Source organism: Phaenicophaeus curvirostris, chromosome 19, assembly GCF_032191515.1.
Source record: "Phaenicophaeus curvirostris isolate KB17595 chromosome 19, BPBGC_Pcur_1.0, whole genome shotgun sequence".
NCBI lineage: Eukaryota > Metazoa > Chordata > Aves > Cuculiformes > Cuculidae > Phaenicophaeus > Phaenicophaeus curvirostris.
Genome location: NC_091410.1, coordinates 13,860,039 through 13,878,990, shown reverse-complemented (window position 1 = coordinate 13,878,990; position 18,952 = coordinate 13,860,039). Strand labels below are relative to the sequence as shown.

Below are 18,952 nucleotides of genomic sequence, written 5' to 3'. Positions count from 1 at the left end.
GAGCATCTCCCATTTCCTAACAAATCAGGGAAGGTCTTTCCTTTTTCTGTAACAAACTGGGGGGCAAATTGTCTGCTTTTACCATAACAAATTGAGGAAAGGGGCTGCTTTTCTATAACAAATTTTTTGGGGAAAAGTGTCTTTCTTTTTTTCCCCCACAACAAACTGAGTAAAGCACCTGCTTTTCCCCATAACAAATAGGGGCGAAAAGCACCTGCTTTTCCCGTAATGAACGGGGAGAAGGGTCTCCTTTCTCCACAGCGAACTGGGGGGAGGGTCTGCTTCTTGCGCTTTTATGATTTTTGCGCGGATTCCTTTCCCCGCGGGCGGGGCGGAGGGTGCGGGCTCCCCTCTCTCAGAGCAAGGGGCGCGGCCGCCGCCATTTTGTCTGCGCCCAACCCCGGCGGCGGCGAGGCGCGCGCGGTGCATTGTGGGCAGCGCGAGCCGCGCCGCGTTTTCCCCTCTGCCAGTCCCTGCGGCGGCGGCCGCGGTGCATGGCGGGTAGGGGCGAGCCCCGCGCGCGCGGGGCATTGTGGGCAGGCGCGAGCCCGCGCCGCCATTTTGTCTCTGTCAGTCCCGGCGGCGCGGGTGGTTGGGGAGGAGAAAGCGGCGGCGTTCGGCGAGGGGAGGCGGGGGGCACCCGGCCACAGAGGACACGATGATATCGGCCGCCCAGCTCCTCGATGAGCTCATGGGCCGGGATAGAAACCTGGCCCCGGATGAGAAGCGCAGCAACGTGCGGTGGGACCATGAGAGCGTGAGTGCGGCGGGGCCGCCTCTCCCCTCCCTCCTTCCCTCCCTCTCCCCTGGCAGGGCCGGGTTTTGGCCGTGGCGGCAAAGGGCCCACAGCGGCGGGGCTGGGCCCGGGCCACCCCGGAACCGGCGGGGAGGGAGGAGGATTCGCCGTAACCAGGCTCTGCGAGGCGTTTTGCGAGCTGGGAGCTGAGAGTGTTTGGGTTCCGGCGGTGGTGTCCACGCAGAGTCCATAAAGGGGAGCAGGGGCTGTGGTGGCCGAGCCCTCCCGTGGGGAGAAGGAATCACAGCACGCGCGTGTGTGTGTCATCCTGCTTTACTGAATAGAAGCCCGCTGGCTTGTGCGGAGGCAGCCGAGACAGATGTTAGTAGTTTGGAAAACAAGTGTCCCTGGATCTGTTCCCGAGTGTGGCGTTGGGGAAGGGAACAGGAGTGTGCAGGCACTGGCTTAGGAGGCTGCAGCACAAGGAAGAGCTGTAAGACTTTAGAAACTGAGGATTTTGCTAAGAAAAGTTCGATTCTTCCTTTGCTTTCTAATTCAAAGGAGTTCTGCAGCTTCGAGGGGGGGCGTGTAACGTAAACGGTGGCGGTGTTTTGTAGTGCTTCTATATTTTGTTACTGTGGCGGTTCACTAATTTTCTGCAATAAGTAGCTCGAACAAGATCATTGTTGTTATTATGGATTGGAGTTTTTTTCTAGCTACGGTTGAGCTCTAATCATAGAATCATAGAATAGTTTGGGTTGGAAGGGACCTTAAAGATTATCCAGTTTCAACTGCCCTGCAGTGGGCAGGGTCGTGTCCCAGTAGAATTAATGATTGATGGCTTTTAGTGGCATCCGTTGTAGTTGTAAGTTGTTTCACAAAAGATCAGCGGTAGTTACAAAGTTCTGTAGCTGCTTCTTTGGGAGAGATGAACACCCCTGAAATAACTTTTTTCTTCATTTACGATACATTTTCTTAATTGCAGTATATGTTTAAAAAAGTGCTACAGTTACAATAGTTCATTTATTACCTGTGTGACAGGGATTTTTGTGGTTTAAGCTCCAAAACACATTTAATTCCTCCCTCCCTTCCTTAGCATTTTTTGGGATGTTGTTAAATTGGGAGGAGGAAGAAACACTTACTGTCCTACATTGCATCTGAATCATAGAGGTGGGAATTTAACGTTTTCAAGCAAGAGTTATGTTATTTTAAAGACGGCTGATGCATGTTTTGGCTTATCTCCTTGCGTGAGATAAGGACAAATACTTGTCTTGTCTTAGACTCTAGAAGTACAAGGAACTTTCCTCCCTCTTGAAAAGTACTGCTTATAGGCTGTGCATGTCAGGGAGAATTAGTGAGTTGAGGAAGTTTTCAAGTCCTTCTTAATATCTTTCTATGTTTCTCTTATTAATCAAAAACCATTACTCAGTTAGGTATTCATTACTTCTTTTCTGCTGCTTCCCAACTCGAAGTTGGAGTTGTTAGTTTTCTGAAGTAGAAAGTAAATGGCTTGATGCAGAGCAAATGGTTTGTGCAGAGCAAACAGATAATGGGATTGCTTTTGTTTATTTCTTAAGGTGAGAAAGGTTGGGAGGTGATTCATTCTCTTTAATCACATTCAGTGAACTTTCTTCATCTTCAAAAAGGATTTTTTTCAGTTTTGGGCCAAAGAGATTGACCGCATCTGTCTCTGAGTTGTTGTTCAGTTTTGGGTCTCAGGGCCTTGTCTCTTCTTCCTGGTCCCCCTTCGACAATTGAGGAAGCGGAGAGCAGCCCTGTTCCTGAGGGCAGTGGGAAATACACAGGCTTAGGGTTGAGCCTTCAGTCTTGCAGGAGCTGCTCCTGCTTTTGTTTATTAAGTTTATGGGACTGTAATTAAATGCAGCCTCTCCGAAAAGAATGTTTTCATAGATTACTGTAGTCTGCTGATGAGTTCGTAAAACAAATACAATGTTTCAGTTAAACTTATTGCGCCACGTAAAGATTAAATTTGCAATGCTGATTTGTTTTAAAAGACAGGAAGTGCAGATAAGTTCAAACAGTAACATTAATTCGTCTGTGTGGCTGCTGGGTTGCTTTTTAGATGAAGTATATATGCTAATGTCACCTCTTCTAAAATTAGATATAGGTGAATACGTAGCTTTTCAGTGTAAGCATGTTGTACTGTTACCGAAGTTTAGAATTTTGTGTCGTGGTTCAGCAGGTTTAGATTTGGGAGATTATCAAAATAAGCTCATCTCTATTTTTCTTTTGAGTTGTAGCTTGCATCCAGAGGATGTAAAAAAATATTTGGAAGATGCAGTGAAGTACAGCATAGAAGTAGCTCGTTCTGAAGGTGCGGGAGCAGAGTGTGTGATAGCTGGGAGCTTGCAGTTCTAATGGAACACGTTGATTGTGTATTGTAAGGCCTTTTATAGAGCTCAGGTTCTTGGACATGACTAAAGGCTTTAATCTCAAAGGACTGGCATCCCGCTTGCTGTATATTCTGTACTGTGGTGTTTCCTTAGATGATCAGTTCTAGTTCTGCCATAAAGGCTTTCTGGGTTTTGTGGAGGAGATTATTAGTATCGTATATTTTAGTTTTTCTGCTCACTGTCACATCCATAGACAGAGTATATATCTGGAACAATAACTTCATTGATTCACATGTTCTCGCTCTAATATTCTACTCATACAGAACAAGTTCATGTGGAAGTAATTGCACAAGAGTTTTGAGCCTGTTCTGTAGCACAAGCAAGCCCAGCACTGACTGCCTGCGCTTCATGAAGCGCTTTGAGATTGTGACAGTTCCTGCAAGTGTGTTCAGATGGTGTGAAGGGGTGGAGAGCTGTGATGGACAAATGGCAGTGAGCAGTTCTCTGATTAGAATGCAGTTTCTCAAAATGCAGGTTTTGTATTTAAAATATGATTTGATGATATTGGCTATTTATGATGTGTTACATTGTTTTTTCATGGCAGAGACGTAAATTGGTTTGCAAGAATGATACAGAGCTGTCAATAGTTTGTTTAGAAAAGCTTTGACTTGCTTCACAGGCTCCAGAAGAGGTGGCCATTCCTGTCAGCTCTGTGGCGAAGGATACTGCTTTCCCACCTTCAAGAGATTTCAGGGATTAGTGAACTTGAGATGAAGAAGTGAGATGTTCCAAGTATTTGTCTGTATTTGTTGTAGTGTTTTAGCTGCTAATCTTGCTGTAATAGATTGACAGTAATATTCCTTTCTGTTCCACCTTCTTGGTAGCAGAGCCATTGGAGTAATTTGGCAGTAAGGAGCAAGTGCTTGTTACCTGCATAGGTAAATATCTGTACTGAATTGCTTGTAGCTCCATTTTTGCGACTAGCGAATGCATTTCCCTGTAGCTCCTGACTGTGCTGAGTGCAGTGCTTGGATAAACTGTGGAGGAGTTAGTGCCATTTGAAGCAAATCACCTCCGTTCAGTCCTTTAATGGCTCTGTGATGCCTCAGCCATTTCTTGGCCCTTTCTGTTCTAATTCATCATGGATCACGGTGAGTGCAGGTAGGTGATTGGCACCTCCAGCCTGTCGAGGCGTGTGTGCCACACCGTGATGCTGAGCCAGAGCGATACCTTTTGGGGCAGCTGCAAGATTTGCTTAAGTAGTTTTTCTGTTGAAGCAAAATCAGTTGAAGATCATAATGAACTAGGTATGAGAGAGCGAGAAAATTGCTGCAGACACACGAGTCTGAACCACTCAGTGTTTCTCTGCAGGCTGCCTCTTAGGAGAGAATGTTAAGGAATTAACTAGGTACCACAGCATCCAGAGCTAGTTAGGAGAAACGTACGGCAGCTTTTCAATGTGGGGTTTGTTGTTGGGTTTTTTAATATATAAATAATTAGTACAACCTGTGACGCATGTTTAAACTGCTTATTTTAATACTGGTCGCTACAGTTTTTGGCTGTAACCATCGGCTTGTAAGAGGAGACTTTTTCCCTAGCATTGCTGCTTTATAAAATCACTTTAATAATTTGTGGTGTTGTGTTGTTTTCCTTTTCCTTCATCATTCTTCTGCCTCTAAAAACTTTTCTCTTGCTCCTTTTGTTGACAGTTGTTTCAGAACTGTTACAGGCCAGTTTGTATAGTTTTTTAAGTGTTAGAAGAGTTTCTACAATTCTTTTTATAGTGTAATCCAGTCAGACCACTCTTAGTGTGCTGTGTGGTAGGAAGTTGTCTAATCCATCCCTGAAACTTCGCTGGACGTGCCTTTTCACTGACCCTAGAACTTGGATGTGAGGATGAGAATGTGAAAGAGAAGGTAGAGAGAAATTACATTTCTATTGACCTGTACGGGAGTTTATCCCAGAAACTGCTCCCTTGAAACAGCTTGAAATCAAAACAAGGGGTATTGCTGCTTTAAGGGAAGAGAACAGATTCTGAAAACAAATTTTGTCTAATAACTTTCTCCTTGCTTCCTGAGAAGAAGAATGTTTATGATTTCGAGTGGTGTTTTCTTCACTGTTCTTGATAAGTGTCTTCAGATCAGTGCCATAGTGTCCTAGCCTCAGTCCTGGGAGAAGTATTAGAGTTACATAATTTTGTGTGCGTGTTTTTCCTGTCAGTGGCTTGTTAGTGGAAAGCTTGGTTGTTTTTCTGTGTGATCTGCAAAGCAGTCAGGCCAACATGTAACTCCGATAGTCTGATTTGTAGTCTGGCTGTTAGCATGGAATGATAAGTCAGACTGATCTAATTTGATCAACTGATGTCACAGACTTTTAGGGAGGTGTTGGTCTGAGGTAGCTTTGAGGTCTTTCTCCTCACCTCAACTTGTTAACATACTTCACAATGCATCTTAGGTAATAACATTTCACAAGTCTTCGTGTGTGAGAGATCAGACCTAGCCTGTAACACGCAGTAGCAGTTATTAGATTTGCTGAATATTAGAAACTGATGTAACACAAAGGTGATATTAGAGGAACATCCAGGCTAGTTTTGGATTGACACTTCAGTTAGTGCTAGTCATGTGAAGGGGAAAGATCCGTTGAAGAATTAATTACTTAAGATTGCTTATGAAATTACGGGTGCAAGTATTTCTGATTGTATCTTTTTGGCTGTTGTGATGGACAGATGGGAGATATTTCTGTGTATGAACTTCGAGAACTGACCAACTTGACCAGCTAAGCCCACGCTCGTGGGTACAGGTGAATAGTCTTTCTAACAAAAGCTGGTTTTATCTTGTCGTATCTTAAGTATTTACGGGCTTGGCTATTGGATTGGCTTTTTCCTAACTTCCTGATGGTATTTTTCTGTTATCAAAAAGAACCTGACTTGCTAATGTAAAAATAGGCTACATCAAAACAAAACAAACCCTTTTTTAGTTGGCAGGAAGCCAGGTTAGAATGAATGCCGTCTGTGTCTGCCTTAAAAGATGCACAGTGTCTCTGCATGTTGTTCTGAAAGTGGGGATTTTCAAAAGCATTGGAATGGGGAAGCTTTGGGATAGTTACCATGTGTGTTCTTAAGTCTTTGAATGGAGATCAGAATCCTTGAGGCAGTATCTGAGCTTAGAACGCTGATGGCCTCTGTTCTCTGAGCCAGGAGCACTGAAGAGATGGAGGCTGAACACAAAGCTATTACAGACAAGCTAAAAGGAATTTGCTTCCATGGTTCCGTTGCAGACATCCACACCCTCATAGGTTTTCACGGTTCAGGAATTTGGCAGTAGCTTTTATTAGTCCAGTCTGATTTAATTCCTTTATAACTATCAAATACTGCATCGTATTTACAAATAGGTGACCCTTTTCCTGCACTCTTGAATATCTAGCAGTAAAATTAAGAGATCCCATCATTGCCGTGGTTACTGTCAGGGTTTGGGTGTTTTGTCATTAAGATGCACCTTGCAGCACTTTCTGCTGCCAGGTAGCACAAGGATAGTGGGAATGTGTGTGTAAAATACACAGAATTTTTTCAGTGTGCAAAGGGGTTTTTACACTGTATTTTAGGAAATAGGAGCGTATACCTAAAATTGCCAGTTCACGAGGAAAAAATTATGCCTGTTTCTTCTTTCTCCTCTGCCAGGTTTGTAAATACTACCTTTGTGGCTTTTGCCCCGCTGAATTATTTACAAATACCCGTTCTGATTTAGGTAAGTCTAAGCCTTGTAATTTTTATTCACTTCTATGTAATTACAATTGAACTTTGGTTTGCAAACTACATTTTAATCATTTAATGCTTGGTCAGAACGCTTTTTAAGTGGTATAATATGTTAAAAGCAATATTTATTCCATATCCTACTTCTATAAGTGAAAAAACTTTATTTTTTTATATTTTTTTCTCTTACAGTGTAAGCTAAATTGATTGGGTGGGAAGGGGTTTTCCCCTGAATTGTTGGCTGCTAATTTGACTTACTCTGCCTCAGCAGGGTTTTAACTTGATTTTGTGTGAGTGTGTGTTTTTGAGCTTCTTTCCTGTAGAGTCTCATTTACTGTAACAGGCATTGCTGAAGGCCCTCTCTGTATAACCAGTAGCTTTCCAGCAACGGTGTGGGGACGACATGTAGTTTAGGGATGGTAACTAGGAAAAACAGGCTGCTGGTCTTGCATTACTTTCCAGGTCCATTGAAAATGTGACAGGCTGGGCCTTTCAATGTAACTGTCTTCATGGACTCAGGCCACACGTCCTCATTTTACTCTGTAAGATCAACCGGTTTTAGTAGCCAGTTCTTCACTGCAAAGAATGCTGCCTGGAGCTTAGAAAGTGCTTGCTGAAATTATCTTTCATACGTAATTTTTCCTGTTTGGTTTGTTTGGAGGTTGTAGTTTTGTTTTTGTTTAAGACCCCAGGTGTTTAAGGTATTATTTTGATCGTGTAGTTTTACATACATAGAACTTGATCTGGAAATTCTGTTCTATATGAAGGCTGTGTCATTCAGAATCTTCTTTGGCTTTATAATTACTAAACAGTGTCAGTGCTCTTCTTTACTATGTCTGTAAAACTCCAAGTAAGGAAAGCAGAAAAGCAGGCACAAAAGTCCCTGAGAAGTGCTCATAGCCCTATTCTATCACGGTGCACAAAAAAATGCTGATGGAGGGTGAATACAGCTTTCAAGACCGCAAACTTTTACTTTTTCTGTGGTCTTTTTAGGTCCTTGTGAAAAAATTCATGATGAAAATCTACGTAAACAGTAAGTATGTTGGTTGATCTGTTAAATGCAAACAGTATTTATAGTGTGCTTGATGTTTTTTAAAAGCAACCCAACCATGAAAAACTAATTGCTTTTTGATTTACACAACATTTACATGTATGATATTCTCTTACCTTGAGCAAGAACTTATACCACTGCAGGCTTATTTATTTTTCATGTATTATGGGGTGACGTAAGCTTTCATTCTTAAAATATTTTCCCAGGTATGAGAAGAGCTCTCGGTTTATGAAAGTAGGCTATGAAAGAGACTTCTTGCGCTACTTACAGAGCTTACTTGCAGAGGTAGAGCGCAGGATTCGAAGAGGCCATGCTCGTTTGGCGCTGTCACAGAACCAACAGTCTTCTGGGGTAAGTCTGGAAGGATCATTTTGGGCATGTTCTCTTTACCTTGTCTCTTTGGGTAAAATATGTTGTTCTCCAGAGGAATCCCATTAGATAAGTCTCTTCACCTGTTAGCCTGTAGGTCGCATCTAGCTGTAAGGGACAAGGTGAGTGGCTGCTCAAGAGTCCCTCACTGTTCTCCCCGTCTCTGTTTCCTCAGAATCAGTATCTGTTCTCCACCCTGGAACGCCGATCCTGCCAAGTGTTGTCTTTCTTTCTCAGTTCCAAGCTGTGTACTAGGCAGCTGTTACTGAAAAGTAACAAATTTGAAGTCAAATTTGGGTGTCTACAAAGATATGTAATAGCTGCCTTTCAGTTCCAGAGTTTAAATTTAGAACTTTGAGTTCAGATGTCTTAGTTTTTATGGGCCAGGGCCTTGAACGTTTTTGTTGGTTTAGGAGGAATTAGCGTGACTAGAACTTGCTTCGCTCAGCAGGAGTGGAGTGAGCTGTGTTGAGGAGGGTTTTATGTTAGAGTAGGCTGTTGTTAGTAGGTCTTCATGGGAGAGGAGCAGGAGGAGGTTATTCCTGAAGTGTCTCTGGAATATGAGAAGACAGACATTTGTGTTATTTTTAAGTAAAACCAAACAATCCACTTGCACTCTTTGGCAGGGAGCGGGACCTACTGGCAAAAACGAAGAGAAGATTCAGGTGTTAACTGACAAAATTGATGTACTTCTACAGCAGGTGAGGTTTTTTTTTACCCTCAGTAGGAGAGAGCTCTTGCTTCTGCTACTTGATCAAAAATTACAGTAGAATTTTTAAATTGTCCTTTAGATTGAAGAACTGGGTTCAGAGGGAAAGGTGGAAGAGGCGCAAGGAATGATGAAACTTGTTGAACAGTTAAAGGAAGAGAGAGAATTGCTGAGATCTACTACTTCAGTAAGTAATGTGGCTGTAGTTCTGTCAGATTTACTTCAAACTTGGGTGCAACCGTGCATTCTTAATAACCTCGTCCTAGCGCTGAAGGCATGTGAGCTCTGCGCAGAATCCTTAGACGATAACATCACATGTCAGTGTGTTAACCCAGTGTGTTATTTAGCATGTGTGTTGTTTACCCTGGAGGTGTTCAAGGCCAGGTTGGATGGAGCCTTGAGAATCCGATCTGGCTGGAGGTGTTGGAACTGGATTGGCCGTGAGGTCCCTTCCAACCCAAACCATTATGTGATTCTTTGTAGTTTGGGAGTGGGTTTCATGTGCACAAATGGTGAGCATATTTACACAGCACTCTTGGAGGAGAGCTTGCATCCTACTGTAGTCAGGGCTTAGTTATTATTTCACTGAGTCTGTGTCACAAAAAAGCCCTTGTGTTAGGGCTGTGACCAGAGACAGGCACCTAGCTCTGAAAGCTACAGAAGCCAGAGGTAATATGTCAAGTAGCAAGTTGCTCTCATCAAAAAGGAGATTGTGTTTAAGCATTCTATTGCAGTGTTTAATAATACTCTCAAAAGCGTCATCCCTGTTTTATTTCTAGAAGTTCATGCGTGTTGGAGGCAATATTGTTTGTATCCATAGTATGGATGAACGTGAATGCATGAACATTGCACAGCAATTATCTGTTTTATGTTGAAATTCCAGTGTATTTCTTGTATGCAACAGCGAATTAAATTCACCACCATCCTATTATATAGAAGCCCAGCATTCCTTCTTTGTGTTTCTTCGTGGAAAGTTTTAGCCTTGTCATTCCTTGAACCTTATGTCATGGTTATTCTAAACCTCTTCACTGCACTGGTTTCTGGATAAAAATCATCTTTTGCTTTACTGAATATTTTTCTTTTGCAGACTATTGAGAGCTTCGCAGCCCAAGAAAAGCAAATGGAAGTTTGTGAAGTTTGTGGAGCATTTTTAATTGTAGGAGATGCACAGTCCAGGGTAGATGACCACTTGATGGGAAAGCAGCACATGGGTTATGCCAAAATAAAAGCTACTGTAGAAGATTTAAAAGTAAGCATCTCTCCAGTTAACGTAACAAAGTGCTTGGAGGCTTCCTGTGGTAAACAAAAGGCTGTCCAGTTTCTCCAGGGGGTCATATACTCTGAAGATGGTGTATAAAAATTAATTCCGCTGCGTGTTTAGTGCTGTACTTGCACTGGCATTCTTTGTCATACGTAGTTACACCAGATGTAAGCAAAGATGTAAATTCAGGTGGGGATTTTGTATGGCCTTTGTAAAAGAATGTCGTGTGACCTCTGTTCTTGTGAGAATGACGAGCAGAAAAGTTCTGCAAGACAAAGGATTTCCATTTCTGGAGTTTTAGAAAGGGTTTCTATGTCAGCCATCCTGTGGGGAAAAAAGCCCTGAAATATTTGAAAAGCTTAAGCTTCTGCATTCTCAGAATGTATGAACTCAGTTAGATGGAATGATTTGTCTTGAGGAGCTTTCATTTAATCTAGCGAACTTCTTTTGAAGGAAAAGTTACGAAAAAGAACAGAAGAACCTGACCGTGATGAGAGGTTAAAAAAAGAGAAACAAGAACGAGAAGAGAGAGAGAAAGAGAGGGAGCGGGAAAGAGAGGAGCGGGAAAGGAAGAGACGACGTGAAGAAGAAGAAAAGGAAAAAGAGAGGGCTCGTGATAGAGAGAGACGTAAAAGGAGTCGTTCACGGAGCAGACACTCGAGCAGAACATCTGACAGAAGGTGCAGCCGTTCGCGAGACCACAAAAGGTCAAGAAGCAGAGAAAGAAGGCGAAGCAGGTTGGTGGGTGTGCACCTCTGCCCGTGTCCGTGTGTGTGTTTTCATGTAAAATACTTTTCAAAACATAAAAATCTCGATCTGTCAGCCTGGGTCCTATCACTGATTTGTTAGCATCGCTGTTCTTGTTCCTAAGTGAAGTCATGCTTCGCTGGTTCTGAGGATAAACAAATTTTGCTGCATGTGCACTGTTTTCTCTCCATTTTGGGAAGCAGATGACACCATTGTGGTGGAAGTGGTCTTAGGAGGGAGCTTTGAGTAGACAGATGCTCACAAAGAACAGGGTCTTGTTTTGTTTATTCCATAAATTGCTTTTTAATTCATAGTAGTGGATATTTTTAAGCTCCGTGGTTGAATGTTTGAGTAACTGAAGAAGGCAACGTGAGGCCAGGTCTCATATTTATATATTATTTATATATTTATAAATATTTATATATTATATATTTAGAAATATTTATATACACTATGCTAAGGCTTGTTTTAAATGTCTGTCTTCTGGAAATATTCAGTGTATTGAAGCAGCAAAATACTGGCTGACATGTACATTTTTGTCATTTTCTCTGAATGTTAAGGAGTCGTGACCGAAGAAGAAGCAGGAGTCACGACAGATCAGAAAGGAAACATAGGTCTCGCAGTAGGGACAGGAGACGATCAAAAAGCCGGGATCGGAAATCCTACAAGCACAGAAGCAAAAGCAGAGAGAGAGAACAAGACAGGAAGTCGAAAGAAAAAGGTACGTTTGTGTGAAGACCGAGTTTGCATCAAATTCTGAAAGCAACCTTTCCTTAAAGCCTCAGAGGTCTTAAATCTTTCAGAGAGTGACTGGAAGTTCCTAGCATCCCATCAGAGCTGGTTTATAATCTGTAGATGTTGCTGTTAACAGATTTAAAGCATTTTGTTGGTTCCATTTACTGTTAATACACGTGTGTGCATACGTACACCCCAAGGTCCACCTCTTCTGTTACAGTAGTTATTAAAAGCTTACTACTTTGTCTGTAAATTAAGTATGGGAGGATTTTGATGTATTTTAAGACCTGTTTACCTTTAAAAAAACATGAGTGAATATCTTCTGTTCCTACCTACTGCAGTTGCCCTTTGCCAGTACAGTTCTGTGGGACATCAGTAGCTGCTTTTTCACCTGTACCATCTATCACTTCTCTATGCAATCCTATTTCCTTTATTTTCCTTTAACTGTGCTTTAAGTTTTTTTCTTATCTATGAATGCAATCCAAGATCAGTCTCGCAGGATTTCTGTAAGGCTTTAAATTACAGCTTCACGCCCTCTCCCTAGTCTCATGCTCTTCCCTCCTCCCTTTCCCCTATTGATTTTGGTGGTGGTGATGGTGTGATTTAAATGAAGAGAGATTTGCTCTGTCAGTGTTCAGGTGAGTCTCAAGGGAATGCTGTGTGAGTCCTTGGAATGCTTTTATAGCAGTACCTGCCATGTACATGGTGACTCACTGCTTTGTCAAAGGCTGCTGTTCGGAAGCTTTGCCTTTAGGATTCAAAAGAGTTACGGAGAGAACACTACACATATCCACATTTTCTGAAACGGTATTAACTGGCTGTTAGTGTTAAATTTTCCCCTTTAAAAGTCTTGGCACTTCTGGAGGAATGTAATACTGACTCCTGGCTTAACCTGCTGGCTCTGGGGTGCTGACTCATGTCCCGTCTGGAACAGCCGCTCCATAGTTAGAGCTGACTGCCAGTAATGGACACAACAGTGTTGTGTTCCTAAGGTACCTCTGAGGTTCTCCGGAATGCAGGGTGCTACGTGCATGTTCCTGGATTGCATAGGCCTCTTTGTTCTACCTTGTCTTCTCCCTATTTATCCAGCAGATTAGTTCCCGAATTGCTGGTAATGCTTCGTATATTTTTCTTGCCCGACTTCCTTGGCCCATTTGAATTTTTCTGGTTTATACTGTGGTACATCTCCAGTATTGATTCTCCTCTCTTTTTGCCTTACCCCCTATAAACAAGCGAGGTTTTGCTGCTCGCTCTTTGGCAGGGGGACTGGCACACAGTGTTTCAACTTGTTCAGTACTGCAGCCTCTATCTGTCCTTTTATTACTTTATTCCTACCTGATACTGTGCATTTTTTTCCTCCTTAATGAACAGATTTCTGATACTAAGTCAAGAATGTCTCATTTAGTGTTCTGTGTGTAACAATGCATATAAATGTGTTCTTATTCTTTCAAATTTGGTCTGGTTTTGAGCTCAGTGGCTTTTCGGCTCTTTCCTCAATCCTTCCATAAACAGAGGAGCTAATGAACTTCCTGCAGCACCTCGATGTTTTTAGTTTTAACTTGACTGATTTCCTTGCTGGCTGTTTCATTTGCTGCTTGCTGCTTTCTTCCTCCAGCAGTGAGAACAGTGAGGTGATGCTATGAGCTGTGATGAAAATTCCACCTGGGAAAATAATTTACTTTTTTTGCCTATGTAATCATAACATTTATAGAAACACCAGTAGGCCTTAGAGCAGGACTGTAATGCTGGAGATGTTTGTGTTCCCTTCTTTGGGAAAATGCTTAATAAAAAAAGAAGGGGAAACCCCCAAACCTGTAGTATTGAACAAACTAGCATTGGATTTGTATGATGAAGCTGTAAACAGCATTACAGCCTCACGTTTGCAGTGTGGCACGGGCTGAGCAGGCAGCTTTGGGCGTCACGTACTGAAGCATGTGGCTGGCAGTCTGCTCTGCTGCTTGCACAAAAAGTAGTCAGGTAGAAGTTAAGTCTTAACTTATGCTGCTCCATTGGGAGTATTTGCCTCAGAATTCGATTGTGTCCATCATTATAAAAACAAGCAGCAAAAGCCTGGCTGTAACTCCTCACAGTAGTGCCTTTTGTCCTGAAATCTCAAACTGCTTTATAAACATGAATCGTCACAGGGAAGAAGCCAGGCACAGTGGCCCAAGGCTTGCCTACCTTTACACTTCATATTAGCACCGTACTTCAGAAATTCAGAACTCCTGGTTTCTTATTCACTGAAATACTGTGGAATACAGTGACCTTTCAAGACTGTGAGGAAAAATAGTATATGTAGAAATGGAGACCCTTAACTTCTAACTCAAGTTTCAGGAGCAGGGATGCATTTGCTAAAGGAGGGAGCCTGCCAGCCATAAACACCTGCTGGGTTCTCTTGAGCTAAGGCTTAGCTGGACACAACCGCTGTTCATGTAAACCAACTGCAGAATAGAGGAGATAAGTGTTTTGAGTTTTATTTCAGAAAAGGCAGAGACCTGTTGTGCCAGTAGCTTAATTTTACGAGGCGGGGGGGGTAGTGTTAATTCTGGGATGGGCCTCCAGAGCACCTTAACTTACTTAACTGGGATTCATCTATTTGTATCAAAATACTAATACCTGTGATTGTGTTTTGGTGTTAGTGATTAAACCTCAGTAAATGTCAGAACACCCACATCCTCAGTAATACTGGGTATTGTGTTTGACTGATTTTTGCATTCTCTGAACACTAAAACCGTTCACGTTACCTTGGTAAGAATTCTCACAAAATTCATCTCGGTTGCACAATGAACTCAGTCAGAAAAATGTGCATGTGTCAAATTGGGAAGCAAAGTCAATGTGTGATTGTACCTAATCGATCACAGCTGGAATGATATACAGAGTTGCAACAGCAAGCTAATTGTGTGTGCTTTTAATGAAAGAAACTTTACTGATTGGAAATGCAGTGGAGGAACGTAACCACTTGCAGGTACTCCTGGAGCAGAAAGAAGTTCAGTTGTTGCGCTATTTGTTGAATACACTTTCTCGGTTCTGCCTGGCAAACTGAAGGTTTGCTATGGTAAAACTGTCTTGTTTTTAAAGTTTTTAGAAGAGTCTCATCTTTCCTAACACAGTTTAATAGCAAATTTTAATCTTAAAGAAAATTACTTTTCCTGACCAAATCCAAGAAAGAAACAAGCCAGATCACCCCCCTGCACACTGCACATCCATAGGGCTATTAAGATCTACCATATCTACATAGGACAGAAGATAAGATTATTGGGCTGACTACTAGTCCTCTGCGGGGAAACAAGACTACTATTCCTCAGTGGATCTACGGGTGCATCGGAGATACCTTTAAGACTCAAAAAGAAGACTTTTTAACAAGGTTAGTTAGAGTGCAATCTACCTGCGGAGTTGCCAAACCGAGGGCAGACAGGTACCAAATGGTTAGTCCTGAAGTTAGCTTTGACATCGCTGCGTGCTTTCCCCAGGCACCGTGCGCTGGATGTGCTGCTGCAGACGAAACCTCAGGGGTAGCATTCATTAGGCAGTTGCCCTCGTTTCTGTGTGGGGCTCTACCCCTCCCTTTGGTGGCCTGTTTTAAAACAAAGAAGTTGGGATGTTGCTTCTCTTTAAAGCATAATTTCTGCTTTGTCTTGTGGAATACAGAAGTGTGTTGTGCCAGTCTAGATGATAACATTGTTTAAAATAGCTTTTTCAGGGTATTGGATCTGTTTGCTCCTGTCTTGGGGATATATGTACATATTTATATTATTTATTTAATTGCCCGGATAGCAGGGAATAATCAGAAAAAAGAGCGTGAATGTTGTTCTGTGTGATGACATCAGAGAGGTTGGTTTTTTGGATTATTTCTTTTTTGCTCTCCAAAGTGTCCTTACTGATCAAAGGTTGAATGATCTGGTGTGAAATAATACAGAAAGAATTGATATTTTTGTTAAATTTGTAAATACTGAATTTATGGATGAGGCATGCAGCTCTGACGGGGAATGGTTTTCTTCCCATGGAAATATTTTTATTTCTGGCTTCCTTCCTTCATTTAAGATTTACTGAGGGAAAAGATGAGTTTGTCAGCAAACTCCAGTCACCTTTCCAACTCGTGAGGAGTGGAGGGTCCTTCCCACCTTGCTGTCCCTTTGCTGCTTTTTATCTTCCACGTTGTCTCCCCAGGCTTTTTGAAGGAGTGGATTATAAATGACTGCTGGTTGTGTAAAATCGAGGATTGACAATTCTGCCGAGCATGCAGCTTTGGTGACATTCCGTACAGTAATTTGATTGTCACTGTGGCCCCCACCCTCAGAGCCAGCAGTGCTTAATCTTCTTGGTTTCCCCAAGTGTTTGCTTGTTTGGGGTTGCTGGTTTTTTAATTGCAAGCATTGATGTGTTTGATAACCGCAGCAACGTGTTATCCCATCGCTCTTTCTGGAGTCTGTTTTCAATGACAATATTTAATAAGAATTGTGAACCATAGGTGGCCCCACACATCGTGAATTAAACCTTTGGGACGGAGTCCCTGATAAGTAAGGAAGCCGTACATTGAAATTACACATTGGCCTAACTTCTTGACTGCCTCGTTAGCCCCAGCCTGTGTATTTTGGCAGAGAACTGAGCAGCTGCCTCTGTTAGGAGCTCTGTCTCTTCTCTCTTCCCGCCCTCTGCTGTCCCCTCTGACCCCTTTTGTTCCCTCTCTGTTCCAGCTTAATTTGATAACCAAGTGTTACTGTTATTGCCACAGAAAGTAACTGTCCTGTTTTGTATGCAGTATGTATCTCACATGTGCAATGTTTGTTTTTACTTTGAAATCCATGGTCAATGTCTTCTTTCATGGCAGAAAAGAGGGGATCTGATGATAAAAAAAGTAGTGTGAAGTCCAGTAGTCGAGAAAAACAGAGTGAAGACACAAATACAGACTCGAAGGAGAGTGATACTAAGAATGAGGTCAATGGGACCAGTGAAGACATTAAATCTGAAGGTGACACTCAGTCCAATTAAAACTGATCTGATATGACCTCAGATCAGACAGAGGTAAGTGCATTATTTCAAACTTTGATTAGGGCTTTTTGTTACTGTTTAACAGTGCAGCGTAAGTATGCACAGATGAAGATGGAGCTAAGCCAAGTAAGAAGACATACTAAAGCACCTTCTGAAGGAAAGGACAGTGTAGTCCTGCAAAACATTTTGAGGTACATTGTTTTGTCTCAGCTCTTTTGTAGCAGACTCGTGCCCCCATTAGTGTGCCTCTTTGGGACCTATTTGTAATATAGCCACCATAGACAAATGAATGATCCTTTTTTATTTTTAGGGATTTTGTTATCGTTTTTTAAAAAAAAAAAAAAAAAGTTGCACTGTTTTTGTATTTAAGTCCAGATTGTGTTGGTACAGCAGAAACTTTTGCTTTAATATTTAATATTTGAGGCACATGTTGGACTATTTTGTTTTTATATAAACTGCTAGTATTTCTTTGTCAAGGATGTTTCTAGTTTTTTTGCTTTATTGCCTTGCATTCTAATGCAGTTTGTTCTGTAACTCGAGAGCCAGTAGCATTGGATTGATGGAAGTGTAGGGTTTATGAATTATTGCAGCTGACTACCATACCTCACACAGCGTTGGTGTTGTGAGCGGCCCATGAAAAGCCAAATTAAAAATCAAGGATTCAGTCAAACTAAGCAGGTACTCATGCCAGGTACTCCTTTCTCTACCCACATCCATGTTTGAATGCTGTTGCCTGTAATCTTTAAGCTTACTGTTGTGTTTTTGATTTTCGAGATAGTGAAAAGGACTTTTTTGTGTATTGTGTGACTACTGTTAATCTGATGTTAACAGAATGGAATTTTCTTTCAACTGTGTGTAGGGATGCAGTGCTGCCCAGAATTAGATATCTTTAAAGCGTTTAAAATGCAATAAACACTACATAATAACCGCCTTGTTACTTTCAATGCAATGCGAGTCTTTAAGAGGTATGTGTTTAATATTTCCTACTGCGTAGGAGAATTTGCAGCCAGCCAGAGTACAGAGAAATGGAATGGCTGAGAGCAGCCCTAAGGCAAATGTGAATGCACAGATGCCACCAAACGATTGCAGTGCTCATGGCGGGAATGTTTGCTGAAAAGCTGTTTGTTGGCAATGAAAGAGCTAAACAATCGGAAGTAGAAATACTGTGTTAAAAGGAAAACTTGAGGTTTTCCGCCATTCTTGACGTAGCTCTCTTATTCTCACAGAAGGTCTTTAGTTGTTTACCTGAAATAAGGAACTAACAGTGAGTGGAGAGGACAGCTGATAAATGAGCTGCTTGCAACAGAAATTGTTATTGCAGTTCCATTATCTATGATAGGAACTCTAAATGTTGGTTATTAAACCGTTAATGCTACGTTATTGCTTCTAAAGCCAGTCGTGTTCAATGTGAATGGTTTGTAGAGTTAAGATGACAGCTAACAACTGGGCCGAGGTGTAGGAGTGGTGAACGCAGTGCTCGTACTGCTGGCTAACTGTCTGCTTTCCCAACATTTTGCATTATAGGACTCCTACCTGAAGAGTCTGCGAAGACCGCGGAAGACAGCTTAACCTGAAGATCTGCTTTAAAATGAGGTGAAAGAAAGCTGTAGTGGCGTAGAAAAATATAAAGTTGAGTTAGAAAATTTTTTTTTTATAAAATTTAATTCAGGACTGGTGTTTCCTCCCAGAGTTCAGAGATGTGTTGATAATAGCACATATGCTACTGAAAATATAAGTCCTGTATCCTTTTTTTCTTTTAAGACTTTTTAAGATAAGAAACCAACATAACCTGAACACATGGCTTGCTCAGTGTTTAATTGCAAGTTTTCATTCTTGGACTTTAAAACACAAGATAAATGTTTAGTATTTGTGTGAATCGAACTAAAACAAATCCCATTTTTACAACTAAGCTATTCCTAGCTTCTTGATATACGAGAAATGGAAATAAAGTATCTTTGAATTTCTGTTACAAATTTGATTGTCTCTGTCCTTGAACGTTTAATATTAAATAAGTTTCTTTCCTAATAAATCTACTCATGTCTTCATGCCCATTAATTTGGGTGCTTAGTTATTCTGTGGTGTTTGTGGGTTGGTTCTCTTTGGTGCCAGCAGTTAGCATTTCATTTCCAGATCGCTTTTCCAGCAGCTGGCTAAGAAAGTGCAGAAATATCACAATAATGATGTGGCCTTTATAAAGCAGCTGGACTTTTACAGCGTTATAAAGACGCCACTGCTGAGATGGCCCATCAGGCC

At 41.7% G+C, this 18,952-nt stretch overlaps 1 protein-coding gene across 6 annotated transcripts; it reads left to right on the top strand.

The window, feature by feature from the left end:
- The first annotated feature begins 542 nt into the window (after positions 1-542).
- Positions 543-18,672, top strand: LUC7L3 (LUC7 like 3 pre-mRNA splicing factor). Of its 6 annotated transcripts, XM_069872675.1 has the most exons (12): positions 543-757; positions 6,767-6,833; positions 7,832-7,871; positions 8,096-8,240; positions 8,885-8,959; positions 9,050-9,154; positions 10,055-10,216; positions 10,682-10,965; positions 11,536-11,696; positions 16,539-16,679; positions 16,785-16,890; positions 18,224-18,672. In XM_069872675.1, exons 1-12 carry the CDS (start codon positions 659-661, stop codon positions 18,234-18,236), a joined length of 1,398 nt encoding a protein of 465 aa, XP_069728776.1. In that variant the 5' UTR covers positions 543-658; the 3' UTR covers positions 18,237-18,672. The 6 variants fall into 6 exon arrangements, 5 of the variants coding, with proteins under 5 accessions (XP_069728776.1, XP_069728775.1, XP_069728777.1 ...); XM_069872674.1 differs by having other exon boundaries at positions 544-757; positions 16,785-18,672; XM_069872677.1 differs by lacking the exon at positions 16,785-16,890 and having other exon boundaries at positions 545-757; positions 16,539-16,732.
- The last annotated feature ends 280 nt before the right edge of the window (positions 18,673-18,952 follow it).